Here is a 20,697-nt window from a genome sequence, read left to right on the forward strand (position 1 = left end):
AAAAACAATCAAAAAATTAAAGAAAACGGAAATTATTATACAATTCAAGTTTTCGACAAAATCAATTTTCTTTATTGATAGGTATAACACAATAGTAAATATTTGAAATTTTTACCTAATTTTTAAATCAATATTTTATATACCTACATGATAGTATTTTGTCACTTTTTGAGTTATTTATTATCATGATAATTTTTTTTCTCAAACAAATTTTCAATTATTATCGATAAATATTTTTCATTAAAATTTTTAAAAACTTAGTAAAATATTGAAAGCACATTTTCATTATATATATATAAATATTTTTTTTTTTGTTTTTGAAAAATGGTTACAACAGAATTAAGACGAATTTCAACATAACTGTTAAAACTTGTAAATTATATTCTAGTTACTTTTTTTTTCGAAGATTTAATTAAATATATTACGAGTATAAGATTCCTTTTAAGCTTTCTTACATTTCTATAACAAAAAAAAAAACTTTAACGGAAAGTTTCATTAGTATTTAATTAGCATTTAAAGTTTAACATTTTATGACATTAGGTGTTCGTGTATTTATTTCTCCTCAAATGATTTAATTATTCACTTATTCTAATTTAAAAACAAATGACATGGAATCACTTGAAATTTCAAATTAATTTTACATCATTTTTTCATATTATATAATATAAAATTCTCAGAATTTTTTAAAATTTGTATTTCAATTTATAAGCATGAGCAATTTTTAATTTTTTTTTCGATTATCGTCTTTAAAAGGTTTTTTTTTACTTTGTCAAAAAACTTGAAAATGTAAAACAAGATTCCTTATAAGTTGTGATTATAAATATTTAAAATCCTTAAATATGCATTTTATATATGGCCTTTTAGATTCTGAACGGAGTGAAGAATGTATTGATTTTACAATGATGTATGTTTTTTTTTTTTGTTTTTTTTTTTTTTTTTTGTGTCTGTGTACAGCATAACTAGTCGAAATAATGCTCCAATTTCAAACAATGGGGGTGGTTTCCGATGTAAAAGTGAATATCCTTGGTGCATTATAGAGGTAAAAAGTTAACATTTTCCAACAGTTTTCAAAAAAATCGAGAAAAACAAAAAAAAAATGACGGAAAAACGGCAATTTTTACGCAAAACCAGTTTTCGACCAAATCGATTTTTTTTTATGGTTGTAATTCAAAAACTAATCACTGAAAATACTTGAAATTTTCACCAAATGTTAATGTCAGTGGTATCTGTATATAGTTAAATTTTCAAAAAATTTTGACTTTTTTTGAGTTATTTATAGACCACTGAAATTTTCGATTTTTTTGAGAAATTTTTTTTAAAGTGTCGATAAAAAATTTTTGGATGACCAAAAAGTTTTGAAAATTTAATACAAGGTTCCTTATGAGTTGTTTTTATTGTAGCTAAAAAAAATTAAAAATCGTTAGTCACAATTTTTTTTTATAGGTTTATAGTTCAAATTTTTACGAAATCTGTCGAAAACGCGAAAATTTGCAAGTAATTTTGAAGTTGAAAAATCATAAAATTTTTTTCTTTTATAACTAAGTTTTGAAAATTTGGTACAAGGTTCTCCATACATTTTTCTTCAAATATCTGTAAAAAAAACTCTACCGGATTCAGACAAAAAATTTTTATGAGTGTTTGAAATTTAAATTTTTACAAAACCGCGTTAAATAACGGTTTAGCCTCAAACGATTTTTGATATTTGTTATAATTCAAAAAGTATAAGTCGTAGATACTTGAAAATTTTACCAGTTATTTAGATTGGCATTTTATTTACTTGATTTAATTTTCAAAATATTTTGAGTTTTTTTGAGCTATTTATAGACAACTGAAATTTTCAATTTTTCTGAAAAATTTTTTTTGAAGGGTCGATAAAATTTTTTTGGCCCTATCAAAATACTTGAAAATTTTATACAAAGTTCCTCATATATTATTCTTATAGTGATTAAAAAATTATAAGAATACATAGGCACAATTTTTTTTTATTAGCATTTGAAGTTCAAATTTTGACGAAAATTCGTCAAAATTATGAATATTTGCAAATTATTTGAAGTTGAAAACATAAAATTTTTTGTGTTTATAACTAAGGATTAAAAATACAACACTAAGTTTTCCATAAGTTTACCTTCAAGTATCTATAGAGAAAACTCGAAGCATCATTATAGGAAAAATTTTAAGTGCGTTTGAATTTTAAATTTTAACGAAATAGCGTAACGATAACGATTTATCCTCAAACGATTTTAAATATTTGTTATTATTCAAAAAGTATAAGTCGTAGATACTTGAAAATTTTACCAGTTATTAAGATTCGCGTTTTCTTTACGTGATTTAATTTTCAAAATATTTTGACTTTTTTTGAGCTACTTATAGACAACTGAAATTTTCAATTTTTCTGAAAATTGTTTTTTTATGTGTCGATAAAATCTTTTTGGCCCTATCAAAATACTTGAAAATTTAATACAAAATCCTCATAAGTTATTATTATAGTGATTAAAAAATTATAAGAATACATAGGCACAATTTTTTTTTATTAGCATTTGAAGTTCAAATGTTGACGAAAATTCGTCAAAATCATGAATATTTGCAAATTATTTTGTAGTTCAAAATTCATAAAATTGTTTGTATAGGTAGCTAAGAGTAGAAAATTTAATACAAGATTTTCCATAAGTTTTGCTTCAAAAAGCTATAGAGAAAATTTTAAGAGTCATTATAGGAAAAATGTTTTGAGCGTTTGAGTTTTAAATTTTTATGAAATCGGAATATTTGTTTCAAAATAGAATATATGACAATATTTAATTATAATATATTATAGACTGACAAATCATCTCCGTTCAGAATCGTTTTTCGTATACAATGATACTTATCATTGCATTCAAATTTAATCTACCCTAGTCCGAGGTCTACCCCACCCCCTAATGTACAGCAGAGCGGTACCCACTTGCCGACTTTTTTTTATATACAAATATTTGAAGTTCAAATTTGTATAAAATTATATACTCGTATTTGAATGAATAATATTTTGTTACCATTCTAAAACTTTATTTGTATGAACTTAAAACTTATAAATATATTATGAATTTTACTATACGCAATATTTTAAAATGCTTTTGAGCTAATTCCTATTTATACTACAAATCTATTTACTATGCTTTCTGGTAAAGTGATATTTTAAACTTAAAAGTTAATACTAAATAGCAATAATATTATAGATATAGTAATTTATAAATACATATTATTATTTTAAATATTAATTATTCAACAAAATGAATGCATAGTTTTCGGGAAAAAAAAACTATATCAACTTACAACATACTATTATACGAAAAGTAAAATAAACTACAATATCAAAATGATTAAATATTATAATATACTAAGTGGTATAATGCATTGACAAATCGTTTCCGTTCAGAATCGTTTTTCGTACACAACGATGTATCATTGAGTTCAAATTTAACATAACTATTACTGGTGATTCACTTGAAATCTATGGTACAACAATGCGGTATCCACTTAACTGTTTGTTATTATTATTTTAAGCATTTAAAATACTTATAAATAGTTCTTAATAAGTACATCTTAGAAAAAAAGAATGGATATTAATTGTAGTGTTAAGTATGAAAGATATCTAATCACGGAGACTTCACACTAGAAAAGTCGAGCTTGAAATGTAGAGTAGTATAGTTGAAAAAGTGTAGATACTTTTGATTTATGAAATCGTAACGTAATGTTGTCAGGAGCAAGATGATACTTTTTTTTGTAGGCATTTTATATTATTATTATTTTTGAAACACGGTTAATGGTAAATTGCCATATATATTATATTACAGCGTGTATATGATATAAGAAATTGTATACGTTTACGCGAGTCTCTTATTCTAGTATGTCCGACTGGGTTCAGTGTTTTCCATCGATTTTGTGTCTGTCCAGAGTGGCAGAATCTTCGCCTTCAAAACTCAGCAGTGTTTTGATAGATATAGCTGGTATTTACTTATACCAATATAACTCTTAACCATATTCTCAAAAGTTAGAAGGTTATGCATTATCGTGGTAGAATAGATTGATGAAATGCGATTATATATATATATATATACGTCGTACATTGAAAACGATAATATATTTTGAAAAGTAAAAGTTGCTGTACCATTAAAAAAAAATAATAATAATAATAAAAATACAATGATATAAAAATGATAAAACGTGACTTTCAAAAGTGAAGAAGAGAATATGAAGATCGAGTGCCATTCATTATCATCTCGCTACGCTCAGCCATGCGAAAACTTAGCAGTTTTAATTTAATAATATAAATTAATGATAGATACTATTCTTGAATTTAAAATAAAAAAAAATGATACTTTGTAGAAATCTAGGTTTACTGTATGGTGTTTGAAACATTTCTAATAAAAATATATTTCACAATGAACTTCTTCATTCATTCAATTAAATTATTCCAATTTACTTATTATTCCATCGTTTTTAATGTTCAAAGTTCAAATGTTTTTAATTTTCAAGCTAAAAATTATAAATTGATTTTTTGTTTTCAATCACTTGTATGTACATTGTACATATATCTAATGCTAACATTCCTAAAGCCTGATTCAAATTCCTTTTTTTAAATTTAATTAATATTAGAGACAATATTTTTTTTTCAAATATTATCAAGTTCAAACAAATTTGTAAAAGCACTTAACTTAGCATATTTCATCAAAAACATAAATTAATATACTCGCATTTCGTATTTTGTTATTGATATTTATTGAAGATCATCTTTCGGTTTTCGGAGAATTATGTTTGTATTATACAAATTGATAATATATATAGTATATCTATATGATAATTATTTTTTTTTAAAGTATTAAATTTAGTTAAAAATAAATTTGATTGGATGTTGTTTTTATTTTAAAAATAATCATCGACTCATTTCAATTTAATGTTCTAATATTACAATACAACATTAACAACAGAATACACGGTAAAATTATGAAATCTTCTAATAATTTAATATTAGTATAAAATATATTATAAATTATTACAATTGACGATAGTATGGTTATTCGTTTTCTTAACGAGCCAAATTTTAAGTTATAGTAATAGTAATTAATCAACGACGATTCGATATTCAAAATATCACTTAATAAGCAACTTAATAAATAACACTTGAATGTAATATTATTAGGTATAGTATAGTTTAAATAAAACTTCGAAGACGTTTTTTTCTTCAAATTTACTGAATTCATAATATTGTTTTTAAAGCATAAAACGCATTATATAAACTGTACCCAACTGAATTAAAAGGAACAAAACTAAAATATTAATAAAAAAAATAAACATATATTATATTATTTATTCTTATATTTCACTTTTTAATAAAAATTTTATATTTTCCCCTTGGAAATTATGTTTTGTAATATGTTTGCGTTATATTAAATTATATAAAAATGTTACACTCAGAAAATACTATTTTTCATTATTTATTTCTATAGTTTATTGAAATTTAATCAATATACAAGTTACAACGACACAAAGTTGTGTGAAGGCGTATTGAATTTATAGTACCTATTGAAATTTTAGTTATAAGATATAATTGAAAAATTAAATTTTTATTTTATTGATACTCTTGCGATATCACTTATACGTATTCGAGTCTAAATTAAAATTACCCTTGCCGAATATAATTTGGCTTCAGTAAATTACCACTTATAATATACTATCGAATTATATTAACACATACGTAATAGACTATAGTGTACACAAAATCACTAAACGTGTGTATGTTATTTTATCGTTTACTATCAAAACCATTTGGTGTTTAAGTGATAAAAATAATGAATTTTTTTTTTAAAGTGCCTTATAGAATACTAGAGTTAAATAATAAAAATGTTTTATTCTTATTTATTAATGTCTCGAAGGATTAAGTGAATTCACCTAAATATTTTATGATAAATAGACAGATAAAAAATCATCCTGCATGTTTTGAGGTATTACAGGAAAAAAACGAAAGCAATGTTACCTAATAAATCTTTACCTTTACAGTCGATTATTATTCAGAGGATACTTGGCTAGAATCTAAAAATGGCATGCAAATCATTTAGTTAAATTTAAAATGTTATTCAAATTGTAAGCTATTGTCAAAAGCTTTACAATTAACAATAATTGTACAAATCCAATGTTAAACCTGAAATCGGTGATATAAATTATAATATAGATGTTTACAAGTTAATGTTAAAAAAAAAAAAACAAAACAAAACAAACATCTAGACAATAGGGTATTCTAATAAAAATGTAATATGATGTCATTCCAATTAATAAAAATAATTACGATAAACAATATAACATTTAAAAAACCAATAATGTACTTTTCAAAAAAAAAGAATGTTTACCTTTGAAAAGAATCACATTGAATAAGCATTTTATATTATTGCAGTGTATTTTTGTTTTCAAATAATTATCGTGACGGACGTATATATTATTATATTTGTTTGCAACAGTTTACTACACAAACAATTATAAATACGTCGACAGCAAAAATGACAACGACACACAATAATAATATGATATTATTCTTTAGAGTGTCTAAAAACGGACGGTACAGGACGAGAGGACAATGAATTAGTCGAGTGCTCGAATGGTTTCCGTCTCTGTATAACCGGCATGCCGTAATATTCTCAGTTTTTCTCAGAAATGGCGCTAATTTACGCGACCGACCCCCTCGGGACTGTTTGCTCAAAGTATCCCGGCCGGCCTCTTTTGTTGCCGCACTCGCGCTCACGCACAGGTTTAGCAGATTATCATCCGTCCACGGTCGATCTATATACCATTATACCATGTACATTATACACCTACGCATGCGCTCACACATACCCCGGTATAGGTTTATAATATTAATATAGGTACTTTCTCAGAGGTTGCAGCTGTTATGATTTGACCTCGGATTGATTTTTGGCAGGATCAGTGGAACTCTAAAATAATGATCTTCTATATAATAAACCACTATATTTTGTGATATAATATATATTAAAATAATATACACGTATTTTTCGGTGCGATATAACGATTTTGCCTACCAGGTCAAAGAGTGCGTTACATTATGGTACATATTTTAGGTAGCTTTAGACCGTTAAGGCCCCAAAGGAACACCCTGCAAAGTGAGGCTTCTGTGATAGAATTTAAAACGCACTGCTATGACGCCGTAACATCACAAAGTACGACGGTGATGAAAATCTGTAAATATACAGAACTCTCAATGATACGTATTTAATCGATTTTAACAACCCTGCTATTGTTTAAAAGTTTAGTTTCTGAACTGATGAATGTATTGATTTTACAATGATGTGTGTGGTTTTGTGGTGTGTAAACGAATCATAATGGAAAAGTTACTTTATATTTAACTTTGGATGATTATATGTAATAGACAATTAGATCTAGTTGGAATTATAGGATAGTCAAAAGTAAAAAATCTTAGTATTTATAAAAATAATCTTAGAAAGAACAAAAAAGGATATGAGGCTATACCACTCAACTTTACACTTTAATAGGTCTAGTAGTAAATGACTGTAATAAATTCGTTCAATTTGAATTCGATGACATATAATTACATACAAATAACGATTATGATAAGTAGATACGATCAATGAGGCATAAAACTATATAATTAAGTATGTATATTAATTTATGATGACAATATGTTTTTGGATATTGCTATTGAAATGTATTTATATAAATATTATAGTAGGTTGATTTAGTTCATAAACATTGAATTTATTGAATTATTGATAGTTAATTATAATAATAAATACGTTATAGATATATCATATCATGTTATTGTTATAAACTTTTATGTTAATACTTCATAATCATAACATAGTGTGAAGAAGTCTCTAAAGTCCCTAAGATAATAATAGTATTCAATTCTTATTATATCTTTTAATAATAATGATTTAAAATAAACTATTTGCAAAATATTTAAATAAACACTCTCTATAAATTGGCACATAAATTGAATAAGTATCTTTTATCCTATTTAATTACATATTTAAAATATTACTATAATAATAATTGAATTAAATTATTCTATTATTTACCAAATTAATAATTCAAATGTATGCTATTGTAAAAAAAGTAATTATAGAGAAAAAATGTAAAATTATAAATTAATAATTATATTTATAATTTATATACGATAATAGTAACAGTATATTAACAGTAAATTGCATTATAAGATGGTTAAAAAAAATCATTCCAATTATTTCAATTAAAACTATTAATGAATTTACCAAACTTAAAAAAACCGTAAATAATAAATTAAAGATTCAAAATTCAAAATTGATTATTTGACCATCTACATTTTTAAGAAAAAGAGCTTATCAAAATCTATTAAATATTATAGTTTTTACTATTAAAAATGTATTTTGTTATTTGCACATTTGAATTTTTAAACATTTTAAAATTGAGATAAAAAACAAATCTCTATACTATAAGAGTCTGCTGCACAAAATAGTAATAGTTGGACCTCTCTTTCCCACAACAATTCGACAAATAACGTTGCCTTATTTCAATATAAAGTGCATGTGCATGACTCAGTAGTGCAGCCATCTGCGTTTTTAACTCTATTTAGTATTTACATAATATTAAGTCCATTGTAATTCGTATAATAAGTTGTTTCTAAGCTCTTTAACATTGATTGAATAGTCATAGTAACATTGTTTTTTTCCTATAAACTTCTATATAAAGACTTAAGCGTAGAGAAGTATAGAAGTATATGTTGCTCTTAAATTATGAAAAAAAGATTTCATATATTATTTCATGCTTATATATAACTTTTTATAATACGGTGTTATGTTTTAAATTGTAAGAAATCAAATTATTGTAAAAATACAAATATAAAACTTTTTTCTTTACTAACAAATTAAAATATGTACCTACCTATGTAAATATGAAATTAGAGTATTTATTATAAGTTATAGTTAAAATAAATGATTATTAGAGTTGAATAAAGAAGAACAAAAGATCAAAAATAAAAGAATTGATTTAAATTTTTAAGAGACGGCAATCGAAAGTAAAAGTATTAAAAGTCGTTTAGAAAACTAAATACATTCATACTTAATAACTACATAAAGTTGTCTTTTACTTTTACCATTAAATACTAATTTAGTAATTTATTAAATTCTAATAAATTTAAATTTGTACATTATTCTGCATTATAATAAATTATAAAAATAATAAATATTAAATAAAATAAAATACATATCTATTATCTACCTATTAGTATACATTTTCAATTTGATACTTAGATATATTTATGTTATTATAGTGAACCAATAAAATTATTATTATTATTATTATTATTTCAAGTGTGATCATAGTTAATTACTATTTGAATAGTCTATGGATATTTAAAACTAACTATGTTATTCATGATGGTATAATTTAAAAAATAAATTATTAAATTTATAGTTGCTAGTTAATAATAAAGTAATGAGTGTTTTTTTCGTTTTTATCGAAATTCTATTTTATCGATCAATAGTCATTTGAAAAACACGTACAAATATGACATAAAATAAAATTTACATTACATTATTTTATATTATACGTAATAATATTTTTAAAAACTATGTTTTTGACGAAAATAACCTTAATTCTTATAGTTCTCATAGTAAATAATACATTTTAATAGTAGGTAGTATTAATACGCCTAAAATATACTCACGAATACAGACAGATAGATCGTCTTCGCTTTGAAACGATGTTGGTGCGTGTAAATTATTTATTATTAAATTTAAGTTTAATGCAGACATTATAGTTACTCTATAACGAGTACTCTTAAAATATACTGTACAGTAGAGTGGTTACTTACTTTTCTACATTTTTTAGAACAATCCCATCATGTACTATTTCTTTTTTCTCAAACCCACCTTCCTACAGATTTAAATTTTCTATGTTGTAAATTTTAAGCATTTTTGTTTGTTTAATAATATTTGATCATAGTACAGATTACTAGATTATTATATAATAACAAAGACGATATAAAACATTTTTGTGGGCTACTTACCGGCAAATGGATGCTACAATATGAAACTGCATGGTTAACACATTATATTATTATAACGGCTTTTTGAATCCCTGTGGAGATTAATATTCAAACCATTTTCCTCCCAAGGGATCGCTATAATAGATAGTTTCAGGGCATAAAATATCAAAATATTAGATGTTTTGTCTATACCACATAGATAGCCCTGGCAAACAAACATCAGTTATACCTAAATATAAATTATGATCTACCAAACTATAAACATGTGATATTATTCATAAAAACATGAATGGTATATTGCTCAGTTACCATTATTATTATTACATTTGATGTCTTATGTTTAAGACGGTATCGTAATCTTATACATAATAAATATATTATTATTACTAAAAAAAAAAAACACAACTTTATCCGATGGCACATGTTGGTGTTTAGTTTTGCGCGATACTGCGTCAAAAATGTGGACGATGGAATCAAAAAGCCATTGCGGTTGATCTCGATTTAGATGTCCAACGCACATGTTGCCATTAATTCAGCGTTTTTCTTGGTCATCACTGTGTTCGGGTAATCGATGAAATGCACAATTGTCAGAAACGGATGTGCAAGTGCGTCAACTGCTGTTATACGCGTTTCCGGCATAACAATTAGCATTTTGTACACCAAGTCCATAAACCACACGATATCATCACACCATTGCTGGTCACGTTGACCAATCAAGTCAGCGTACAAATTCTGCAAACAAAAAAGGGTGTTCATAATGTATCTTTAAAAAATATTTATTTTTTTCGGTAGACGCCATATGCACACATCATACGCATTTCAAAAATCAAGACCGACTTAATATGTAGATAATTATTACTTAACGATTAGAATAATATTAATATGAGTTGATGACCGTAAATTATCTTTGTATGTCGACTACGGTGGTATGAGGAGTGTTTTACGTGTCTTTCATTCACTTTTGTACATTTCTTGTTTTTTTAAGCATAATATGCAATAAGATGAGAATGAATAAATCATTAGTAACATATTCCTGATAAATGCTACGAACAAAATGATGAAACGATATTTTATGAAGAAAAAAAACAAAAAAAACTATTTACATGAAATAATAATAACAATGATGAAATGGTATAACGTGTATTCATGCCATGACCGACAATGAATTATTGAACAGTCTTGACTGTAGTGATAGGTGACTTTCTTTAGTGTTTCCTTTAAATAATTTCAAAAAACCTGCAAACTATTTAAAAAGTGATTTTGTATTTGAATATTATTTTAACAATAGTTAAAAAAACAAAAAAATAGTAAATAAAATATATACCTACACGTATTTCATCGTATTAATATTATCAGTTCAAAATGCATTTTGATAAAATATAATACACATTTTATATCATGTTCATTCAAAACAGTTATATTAAGTAGATATACAATATTCGTATAATATAAGTTATAACCTTAAACCCATATAATTATGGTTTGTATACATTTACATAAGTTATTATAACATTGCATTAATAGCGAAATCATTTATAACTCATTTTTTTTTTTTAATATATTATTAATTTTGAAAATTAATAAGCAGTTTAGGTTTTAATTCACTTCAATAAAATGCTTCTCTATTTATCCAGACAAATTATTATTATTATTATTTATTATTTCCAACTAAACTACTCGTATAGCTACACGGTTTCTATTCAATCAGGCTTAGTATACATATTTGTTTTTTAGAAAATCCAATAACAAATTCGTACTATATAATATTAATTCATGGAACAATATTACTATTCAATAATTAATATTTTTGAAGAGGTTTCAATTTTATACCATGATATCATATTTATTTAAACTACGGATCATTATTATTGATGAAAATCGAAAACATTACGATTGTATGATTGTGTTAGTATTTGTGTGGCACCATTAAGTTTCTCACTTTTTTCCGGTGAAATGCATAAAAAATAAATATTATTGTACGGAACGTTTAAAAAAAAATCATATTCTATCATTCTCAATAAAATAATGTCTCAAATACAATATGCTGTCCTATGTATTCTTCCGCAATAGCCCAAATTTGAATGGTTTTTAACGTAGTTTGTTTATTTTTTTTTTCACTCGAAAAAGGATTCAGATTTTGACCAATAACAATGCATGTAGTCACAAATCGTTTCCGTCTCGTAAAACTTTTATAATAGTGAACCACAAACAATATAATGATATATGCATATATTATCAAACAATTACACTATATTACAATAAGCCGTATACTGCTTTTAATAATAGCGCATATAAACGACTGTTTGCTATACATATTGGACGATCCAAATTGCCGAAAAAAATCAAATCAAATTCGAAGGTAAAGATCAGTGACAATAATATACTAATAACTATAATACAGGTATGTGACGAGAAAAATGTATTTTATATTCAATGGAATGAGTATGTATTGAATAGCGTTCAGAACACGTATGAAAAATGTAATTTGATTTTATAAAAAAAAAGCTAATATAGTATATTATTACTCGTGGTCCATTATTAGTATTATATACTTTAAGTTTATGTAACGTTATAAGATACTTCGGAAACATAGCTTCATATATAAAATAATTGTTATTAATTGTACGTAATATTACCATGGTTTGTAAAATGAATGTAATACACACGGTTAATTAGGTAATTATGTAATAAACACACGCAACGTGTACGTCATAATATTTTATTGTTTTCATTTATTCAAAAAAAAGTATGAATTGTATAATATAAACAATAATACTTAAAAGTTGAATTGAATAATCGTAAACGTGTTTTGGACGGCTTGCTAAAAAGCAAATTAGTTTTACTGTAAAAATGGAAATAATAAAAAAAAAACCACAGTACAAACATACACGTGTTTGGTGTTAAGCTCTATTTTGTATGAAATATACAGTTTAATAATAGGACGTATCATATTAATAACAATTATTATGTTAATTTCATATTTTTTTGAAAAACGTACAAATAAAGAACATTTGCAAAATTATATGGCACGATTAAGGCGTAGAGGTATTATAAACTCAATTTTTTATTTAAATTTTACATACTTAGGATATATAAGTATTTTACAAAAAAAAATTATTAAATAAGTTATTTAAAACTATTAATCGACATATTTTTTTTAGTGAATTTTCAAATTTGCTCAATATTGTAGGTACCATAAAGTACTGTATTAAAATCGCAAAGACCTTGTAAAGATTGTTGGTGTCATAAATATATGTATATTTTCTTACCATATTTAAAATCAAAATACTCGTGAATTTTATCAAAACTAAATTTTAATTTCCATCGATTAACACTTATTCAAGTATAACAGTATAAAAATTAAAATGAGTGTTAATTTTATGTTCAAACGAGTGATTAATAGGGCTCGAACTTTAAAGTATAAAGAGCAAATAAAAAAGCACAAAAGTACGTAGTATGTTTTTTTTTAAAAAGCAAAATAAAACCCGACCAAAAATTAACTCTAACTAGTTTATAAAAATTAATAAAAAAATTTGAAAAATTAATTTAAATTAAAAAAACAATTGATTACCATATATTTCTCTGGATTTTCAGTAGTGAAACTGAAGCTTATATATTGTCCGATGGAATATTTTTTTATTTAATTTTTTTTGATTAATAGTCGAATAGATGGCAACTATAGTCTATACCAATGAAATGGACGTGTGATGCCGCGTACATTTTCGGTGACTAACACTTGGTATTAATGATAAGCAAAAATAGTTAGTTTTAGGCACTCGGCAACCGCATTAAGATAAGAAAAAGCAGTGGTCGAAAACTACGTTAAAAAATTAAAAAAAAATATCACAATCCCATCATGGGCTTACATAGTGATGATAATTTTTTTTTGTCACTTTAAACGGGTACCTAATCAATAATAATATTCACCTGAAACTCTATCCAACCGCTGGTTAGATTTGTTTCCTGGCTATCTATTGGTAAATTTGATATCAAGGACTTGGGCACGGGCCGCGTGCGTAAAATCATTTTGATCAACAGCTCCTCTTCGGCCACGCCGAACAGCTTGACGCCGGTAACAATTTCCGGCATGATACATCCCAGCGCCCATATATCCAAACCGTGGTCCAGATTACTTCGGAAGCACACTTCTGGCGCGCGGTAAGGGATCGCTTGGATCTGTTTATGGTGCATGGTTTCCACTTTCTTTATGTCGAACGCACAACCGAAATCTATGATTTTCACCATCAGATTGTGTGCTGTCCCAGCGCAGAACATTATATTGTCGGGCTTGAGGTCGGCGTGCACGATTCCCAAACACTTCAAACCCGCCAAGCCTTGTTACATGCAATAAAAAAGAAAAACAATACAAAATCTGATCGAAGCTTGTAAGTTTTGTATGAGTTTAAAAAAAAAAAACTAAAACCCTTGTCGACATTTTTTGGATTTCGTCAATTTATGTTGAAACCAAACAAATTTATTAAACAAAAATCAATTTCGGAGGCATTTTATAGGTCTGATTAAAATACTTCAAAGAAAAAAAAGACATTAAAGCATTATATATATATTTTTTTTTTTTACATCAACCGAATAGTGCCAGCAGTCGCTAGCTGATATAATAATACATTATTGTATTGTGTACGTAAAAATTTATTATTATACGGGCAATCCTCGATTTTCTGTAAAGTCGGCATTTATACTGGCCTCCCGGGTGAGATTGATCTTACCCAATTTCAGACGTTATCCGTCTAAAAGAATACATAAGAATGGGTCAATCTGAACATTATCCGGGTTAGTTTTGGTCATGACGTTATCCCCGACTAAAGTAGATAATGACATACAATGTAGGAACTCGAGAGTATCTGCTGGTATATTATAACAGTGTAACGTCTGACATTTTACAACGGTTTGACGTACGATTAATATATTATATATATATATATAGGTAAGGTAAACCAGATACCTAAACATATGGTATAGATACAGCCGAGATTTATTTTCTACTAACAATGACAACGATGTTTAAAGTTGTTGGGGACAGAAAAAAGATTTATCGGGTCTTCCTTTGGTTACATTACTAAATAAACACAAAAACTGCCTACAGTTTATTGCTGCCAAATTAGTCATCAAACCTAATCTTTGTAAATAATGCCGGGTTTGTAATTAAAAAAAATATTCACTATCAAAATTCTTCGGTACGGAATAAATAAATACCATCTATAACTAATTGTAAAAATAGAGTTGAGAAAAAACATATTTTATTTATAATATTAGACGAGCACTATAATATGTTAACAATAAATTATATAAAAATATAAATGTATTAAAAAGTCATTGGACAAGAGCAAAATAAAGATATAATGAATATTATTGCTAGATATTAAATAATAAAATTTTATAAATTAATTAATTACTTACCAAAATTAATAAGATAGTTTTTTTTCCAAATAATTTAAAAAATTAAGTTCCCTCCAATCCCTCTAACGATCCCTATAATTAAGCTAAAATGATATTTACTCAAAAAAATACTGTTAATTCGCAATATTCACCATATAAATTTAGTAGTTTTTACAGAACTTTGAATTATAATTTAAACATAAAATAATTTTTATTTCACTCTATCAATCATTTTAACCCAATCGGCGATGCAATGAAACGCTGAGTACCACTTATGTCATCGTGGTAGATTTAGACTCATGGTTAGCTCGTGTTTCAAATATTATTATTACTGTTGTACGCGTACCTTGTGCGATCTGTCTGACGATCGGTCGGCACATGGCCATTGGCAGTGGACCGATGTTATGCAACACGGAATGCAGGGTGCTGCCCAACCTCTCCATGACGAAACATAACTTTCCTGATTTTAGCAGGAATGCGTCTCTCACTTGAACGTACCGAGCCCGAAGTCGACTAGTCTTGAGTCGGTTCAACAAGTCCAACTCCTTGAAATACAGTTTCCGGTCAAACCTTTTACTGGAACACGTATCGTTCAACACTTTGATCACCACCTCGTTACCCGTGCCCAGCATCGTCGCACTGTAGACGCGCGAAAAGTTACCGGTGCCGATTATGTTGTGCACCGTGTACTTAGAGGACCGAGAACAGACGATCGTGTTCTCCTGCAGAACGTCATTTCCCATTATTTCAGTCAATGTCATCTATAATAATATAATACAGTTTTTGAACAATATATAAGTTAATAAAACTTAAATTTTAGACTGTACAACATCATGATCTATTTTTGTTTTAAGACATATAATTGGTTATTTTATATGATTATGAATTGTATAACACTATGCATATTTTTCACATATTAATTATTATTGTGTATACCCTCATAATATTATTGTTTTAAATGTAATGAAAGATTAATATTTGGAATTTTAATCGATTAATTATATCTATATTTGAACCAATTCCGGTTGAAGAGACGCCACTTAAAATATTAGGCGATTCATGCGAATGATATTTCTAAAATTGAAAGTAGGTAGACAGTTCGAATAACCTAAAAAATAAAAAACCACGAATATTTAAGACACTTTTTCTGATAAAAGATTCAAACTAGAAAAAAAAACTAATTATCGTTTATCCAGTATATTTTGCGCTTCACTCAGAAACGTGTCTTTTTATCAGGTGCACATTCCCTCAACCACCACATTTGATTTGTAAATGAAATTCAATTCAATAAATGACACTCATTGAGCTAGAATGTTAAACGTTCTGCACCAATTAATGTTGACGATTGACGAGATTTTCTGTTTTTATAATTATAATATTTTATAGCATATATATATATATATATATATTATATTTATAATCGGTAGGTTAGATTTTAATTAATTTATAACATCATTAAAAATTTAATAACTTGTACACTCAATTGTACAACATTAATTATTGGTAATTAGCTATTATAATCAAATATATATGAATTGTTCAATCGTATAAAACGTTAAAATTTCGCGACAATGTAATGGTTAAAATAATTTTAAAAACGAATTGGATGTATTGAACAATTGTTTGTTTTGGTAGTTACGTATTAATTATGACCTTCAACTGGTATATATAAGTATCTTATTTATTACTGAATCATATATACTATATTTGTTCATAAAAAAAAAAAACTAAATTAATTTTATAAATACATATATATAATACATTGAACTACCCGAGGCATAAATGAGTTATAATAGTGAGCCACGAGGCAATCATATATCAGAAATATTCATTGAGAGTATTTCAATATCAATTAATCAATAATAATATTTGAGTTTCAAATAATTTCCTATTTGATGCTAAATTAAATTTATGATGATAAAATGTATGGAATCATACAAGTTACATTAAAAATATAAATAAAAATCATTCAAAAAATGCTTTCTGTAAATATATCAAGCATCAATATTTTTGAATTTAATTCACTACATTTTTTAATCATCAATGTATCTCTTACTTAACGTTAAAATATAATCATTTTCTACTTACTATTAATGAAATTTATAAAATTTGTATATCCTAACCCTATGAATTATTCTAACCATTAATCTATTTTTTGTTTTTAGTTATTTGATAAATATTGGCATATTACCTTAGAGGTATATATTACCTGATAAAATAATAATAGATATGACCACAGATATATAATGATAATAGCAACGGAAACATGGATAATACAAATAATAATAATGTTAATAATAAAAAATAATTAAAATACTTACGGTACGTCAATATGTATAATTCGAAAGGTGTTTTATCGTTTGTACACAATTATTAATGATATAATAATAATTAAATAATTGTCTACTGTTTGTCGCGGTTACGAGGCAATGCCAAAAAACGAAGATCACCAATAACGGTAACCAGGTGAATCAATAATCGTATCATAGTTACATATTAATATATTATATTACATTATTAAAACGTTTTTTAGTAATAATAATAATAGTAAAAACAACCACGGATGTGAATACATAGCGTTCTAAACTCAAAGAATATATAAATAATATGCAATTAATTTATATAATTGTATACATATATAAATCTTCTCGAGGAACAATTTCAAATATGATGATTAAATTGTGAACATAAGATAGGTATATATATATATATTTAAAGTTTTGAAAAATATCGAAATATGTAGAAAATTTATATTTTTAATGACCGATCCAATATTATAATACATGCTACACAGAACGGGACATTGTTTTTTCCCGTTATACCATAAGTTAATCTCGTAGAAAAGGGAGAAAACATAAAACACTGATTATCGATGAGGTAAAGTTTTTCAACTTTTAGGTAAATGGATAAAAGTATGTTTATTTTTAAGTCACGGCCTATAACAAAGAGTTATGTGTATACAATGTTAATAAGCGTTTTCATCAACAAATTGTATTATTTTTATTATGTAAATATAACATTATTTAAAATGTAAGTAACTGTTCAGGTAAAATAATTATAAACAATAGAATATGAATAGAAGACGTATGAACAACAAAGTGCTAAGCAATATATCAAAATATAAAAGATATTAATGTACCTATTTATTTTATCACGATTTAATGCATTGCATTATATTTTTTGAAATAAAATTATAAAAACCAAAGTTTTATATTTTGTTACATTATGTACATACTGTATACATTAAATATACCTTTATCACGTAACTATATAGGCACTTTGGAAATAATATTAAATATTTCAGGAGAGGCTAAAACTTCCATATATTCACAGCCTTTTTCGTAATGGCGTTGTAAATATTATAATCTGTTACGACTTTTCCACAATATAATAATATTTGTGTACATCACAACAGTTGCAGCAGCCGTATAGCACGTAAAAAGTTGCATATTATTTTATCAATAAAACTGCATATTACTTTAACGTAGTTGCATATATTTTATCATGATTATGAAATTATTATGTGAAACTTGCATAGACTATACAGTTCCGTATAAAAAACAATAATTATGATCAAATTCGTAATATTCGTTTTAGACCAAAGATAACTGATTTATATAATAACAATGTCTTATTCATTTCTGCTCAACTATTAAGTAAACTAATATATTATGTTATACCATATTATACTGTCTATCTGTCTGTCTGTGAAAACGTGCAGTTCAACGTTCAAAATTTGCAAACTTTAAGAGAATATACAGGATGAAAACTTATTAATGTCTAATGAATTTTAAGATAGTAATGCATACAATTTTTTCTTAAAAATTAAAATTAAAACAATTGATATTATTTATTTAAAATGATAATGAGACAGTTTATTATGATACATTAAAGTATCAAAATTTTCAAAGGTATAAGAATGAATTAATAAATGTCGAATAAATCGAGATATTGATACGGTTAAAACACGAAGAGATAAAGTGTATTTATAATTCCTTTTTGGAATATTCTATCTATTATATATCATTTTCGAGTATAGATGACAAAAATACCGTAATAATAATCAAAACGCTTTAAGTATGAGTGTGAGACCTAAAAAAGAGATATGATTGTTTTTATGCTTAAAGTTACTAAAAAATTAACATTTTATGTATGTTTTATATAAATACATCCAAACTTTATTGATAACAATGACTTTATTATGCTTTTTTTTAAAAACTTAAAGTTTCAACTCGGATAAAAACCGGCCAGTTTTATAATGTATTCGTCGTGATGAATTTTACCTACTAGAAATTTAAATTAAAAAAAAAAACACAAAATATATATATAAAAATATGTAATATTATATACCTTTATAAAACGTTATGATTAGGGTTCAGATTTGTATACATTTACATATTTATAATGAGTGTATGCAGTTTGATGGGAGTAAGAAATAAGGTCGATTTGTGTAGAATTTAATGCAGAAAAAAGTTTATTTTGTATATAAATGCATACTTCATATAAAAGTTTATTAAACCAATTGTTTTATTTCTATTTCTTCGTATAAACCAAATTGTAATTTATGAATTCATGACTTATTGTCAAAAAATAAAAATGTTATTCTTCATATTATGTTGTGTTTTTGAAAGTTTTATATTAAAATTGTATTGTTTATAGAAACATGATCATATTGATGAGTGTTTGAACATAATATAGCAGGGTGAATATATTGTAAAATGTATATAGGAGTACTGCATGGTTATTATCATTTGAAAACAATTTACTAATTTTCGCATTATCTTACGATTTGTCTTATAAAACCCAAAGAAAATATTATAAATACAAATCTGCAACATAATTGTTATATTTTCTGATTTGTTGTTAATTTTATCATTATTGTATTACCTTTATCAAAGAAATTGTGTAACCAAATTGCAAAGATTCTTATTTCTCTAATTTTAGAGAAAAAAAGAACATTTACCTTAGTTTTAGATTCTGAATGGAGCGATGGATATATTATTGATTTTATAATTACATTTATTCAAATTTAACACATCCATTACAGCAATTTACTCGACACTAAATGTACCAACTTTTTAAAGTACTTAAATTTTATTGTAAAACCTGTATAACATAGTTTATGTATTATATAGCTTTACTGTACTCTATAATTATTATTAATAACAACAACTTAATTCATCAATATATTATATTTAATAAATTCACTAAATAGTAAAATCATTTAAATCCACTAAATCTTTTTTATGTGAACAATTATTCACAATACTATAATCTCT

General features: G+C 25.5%; 2 protein-coding genes across 4 annotated transcripts in view; one reads left to right on the top strand and one right to left on the bottom strand.

The window, feature by feature from the left end:
- LOC114126445 (GTPase-activating Rap/Ran-GAP domain-like protein 3) overlaps positions 1–20,697 on the top strand; it is a 309,554-nt gene that overhangs the window by 120,632 nt on the left and 168,225 nt on the right. The gene's annotated exons all lie outside the window — the stretch shown is intronic.
- The window catches only part of LOC114126446 (homeodomain-interacting protein kinase 3-like), a 54,220-nt gene continuing 44,048 nt past the window's right edge, over positions 10,526–20,697 (bottom strand). Inside the window, exons 1-4 of one of the 2 annotated variants that reach the window (XM_027990393.2) lie at positions 17,740–17,916; positions 15,765–16,179; positions 13,952–14,358; positions 10,526–10,756 (exon numbers count right to left, since the gene is read on the bottom strand). In XM_027990393.2, the coding sequence (XP_027846194.1) occupies positions 10,526–10,756; positions 13,952–14,358; positions 15,765–16,179 (1,053 nt within the window). In that variant the 5' untranslated portion in view covers positions 17,740–17,916. Of the gene's footprint in view, positions 10,757–13,951; positions 14,359–15,764; positions 16,180–17,739; positions 17,917–20,697 lie in introns of those variants that run through there. The other variant, XM_050200611.1, reaches the window with a different exon arrangement.

This window comes from Aphis gossypii, chromosome 2, assembly GCF_020184175.1.
Source record: "Aphis gossypii isolate Hap1 chromosome 2, ASM2018417v2, whole genome shotgun sequence".
In the NCBI taxonomy this organism is placed as follows: Eukaryota; Metazoa; Arthropoda; class Insecta; order Hemiptera; family Aphididae; genus Aphis; species Aphis gossypii.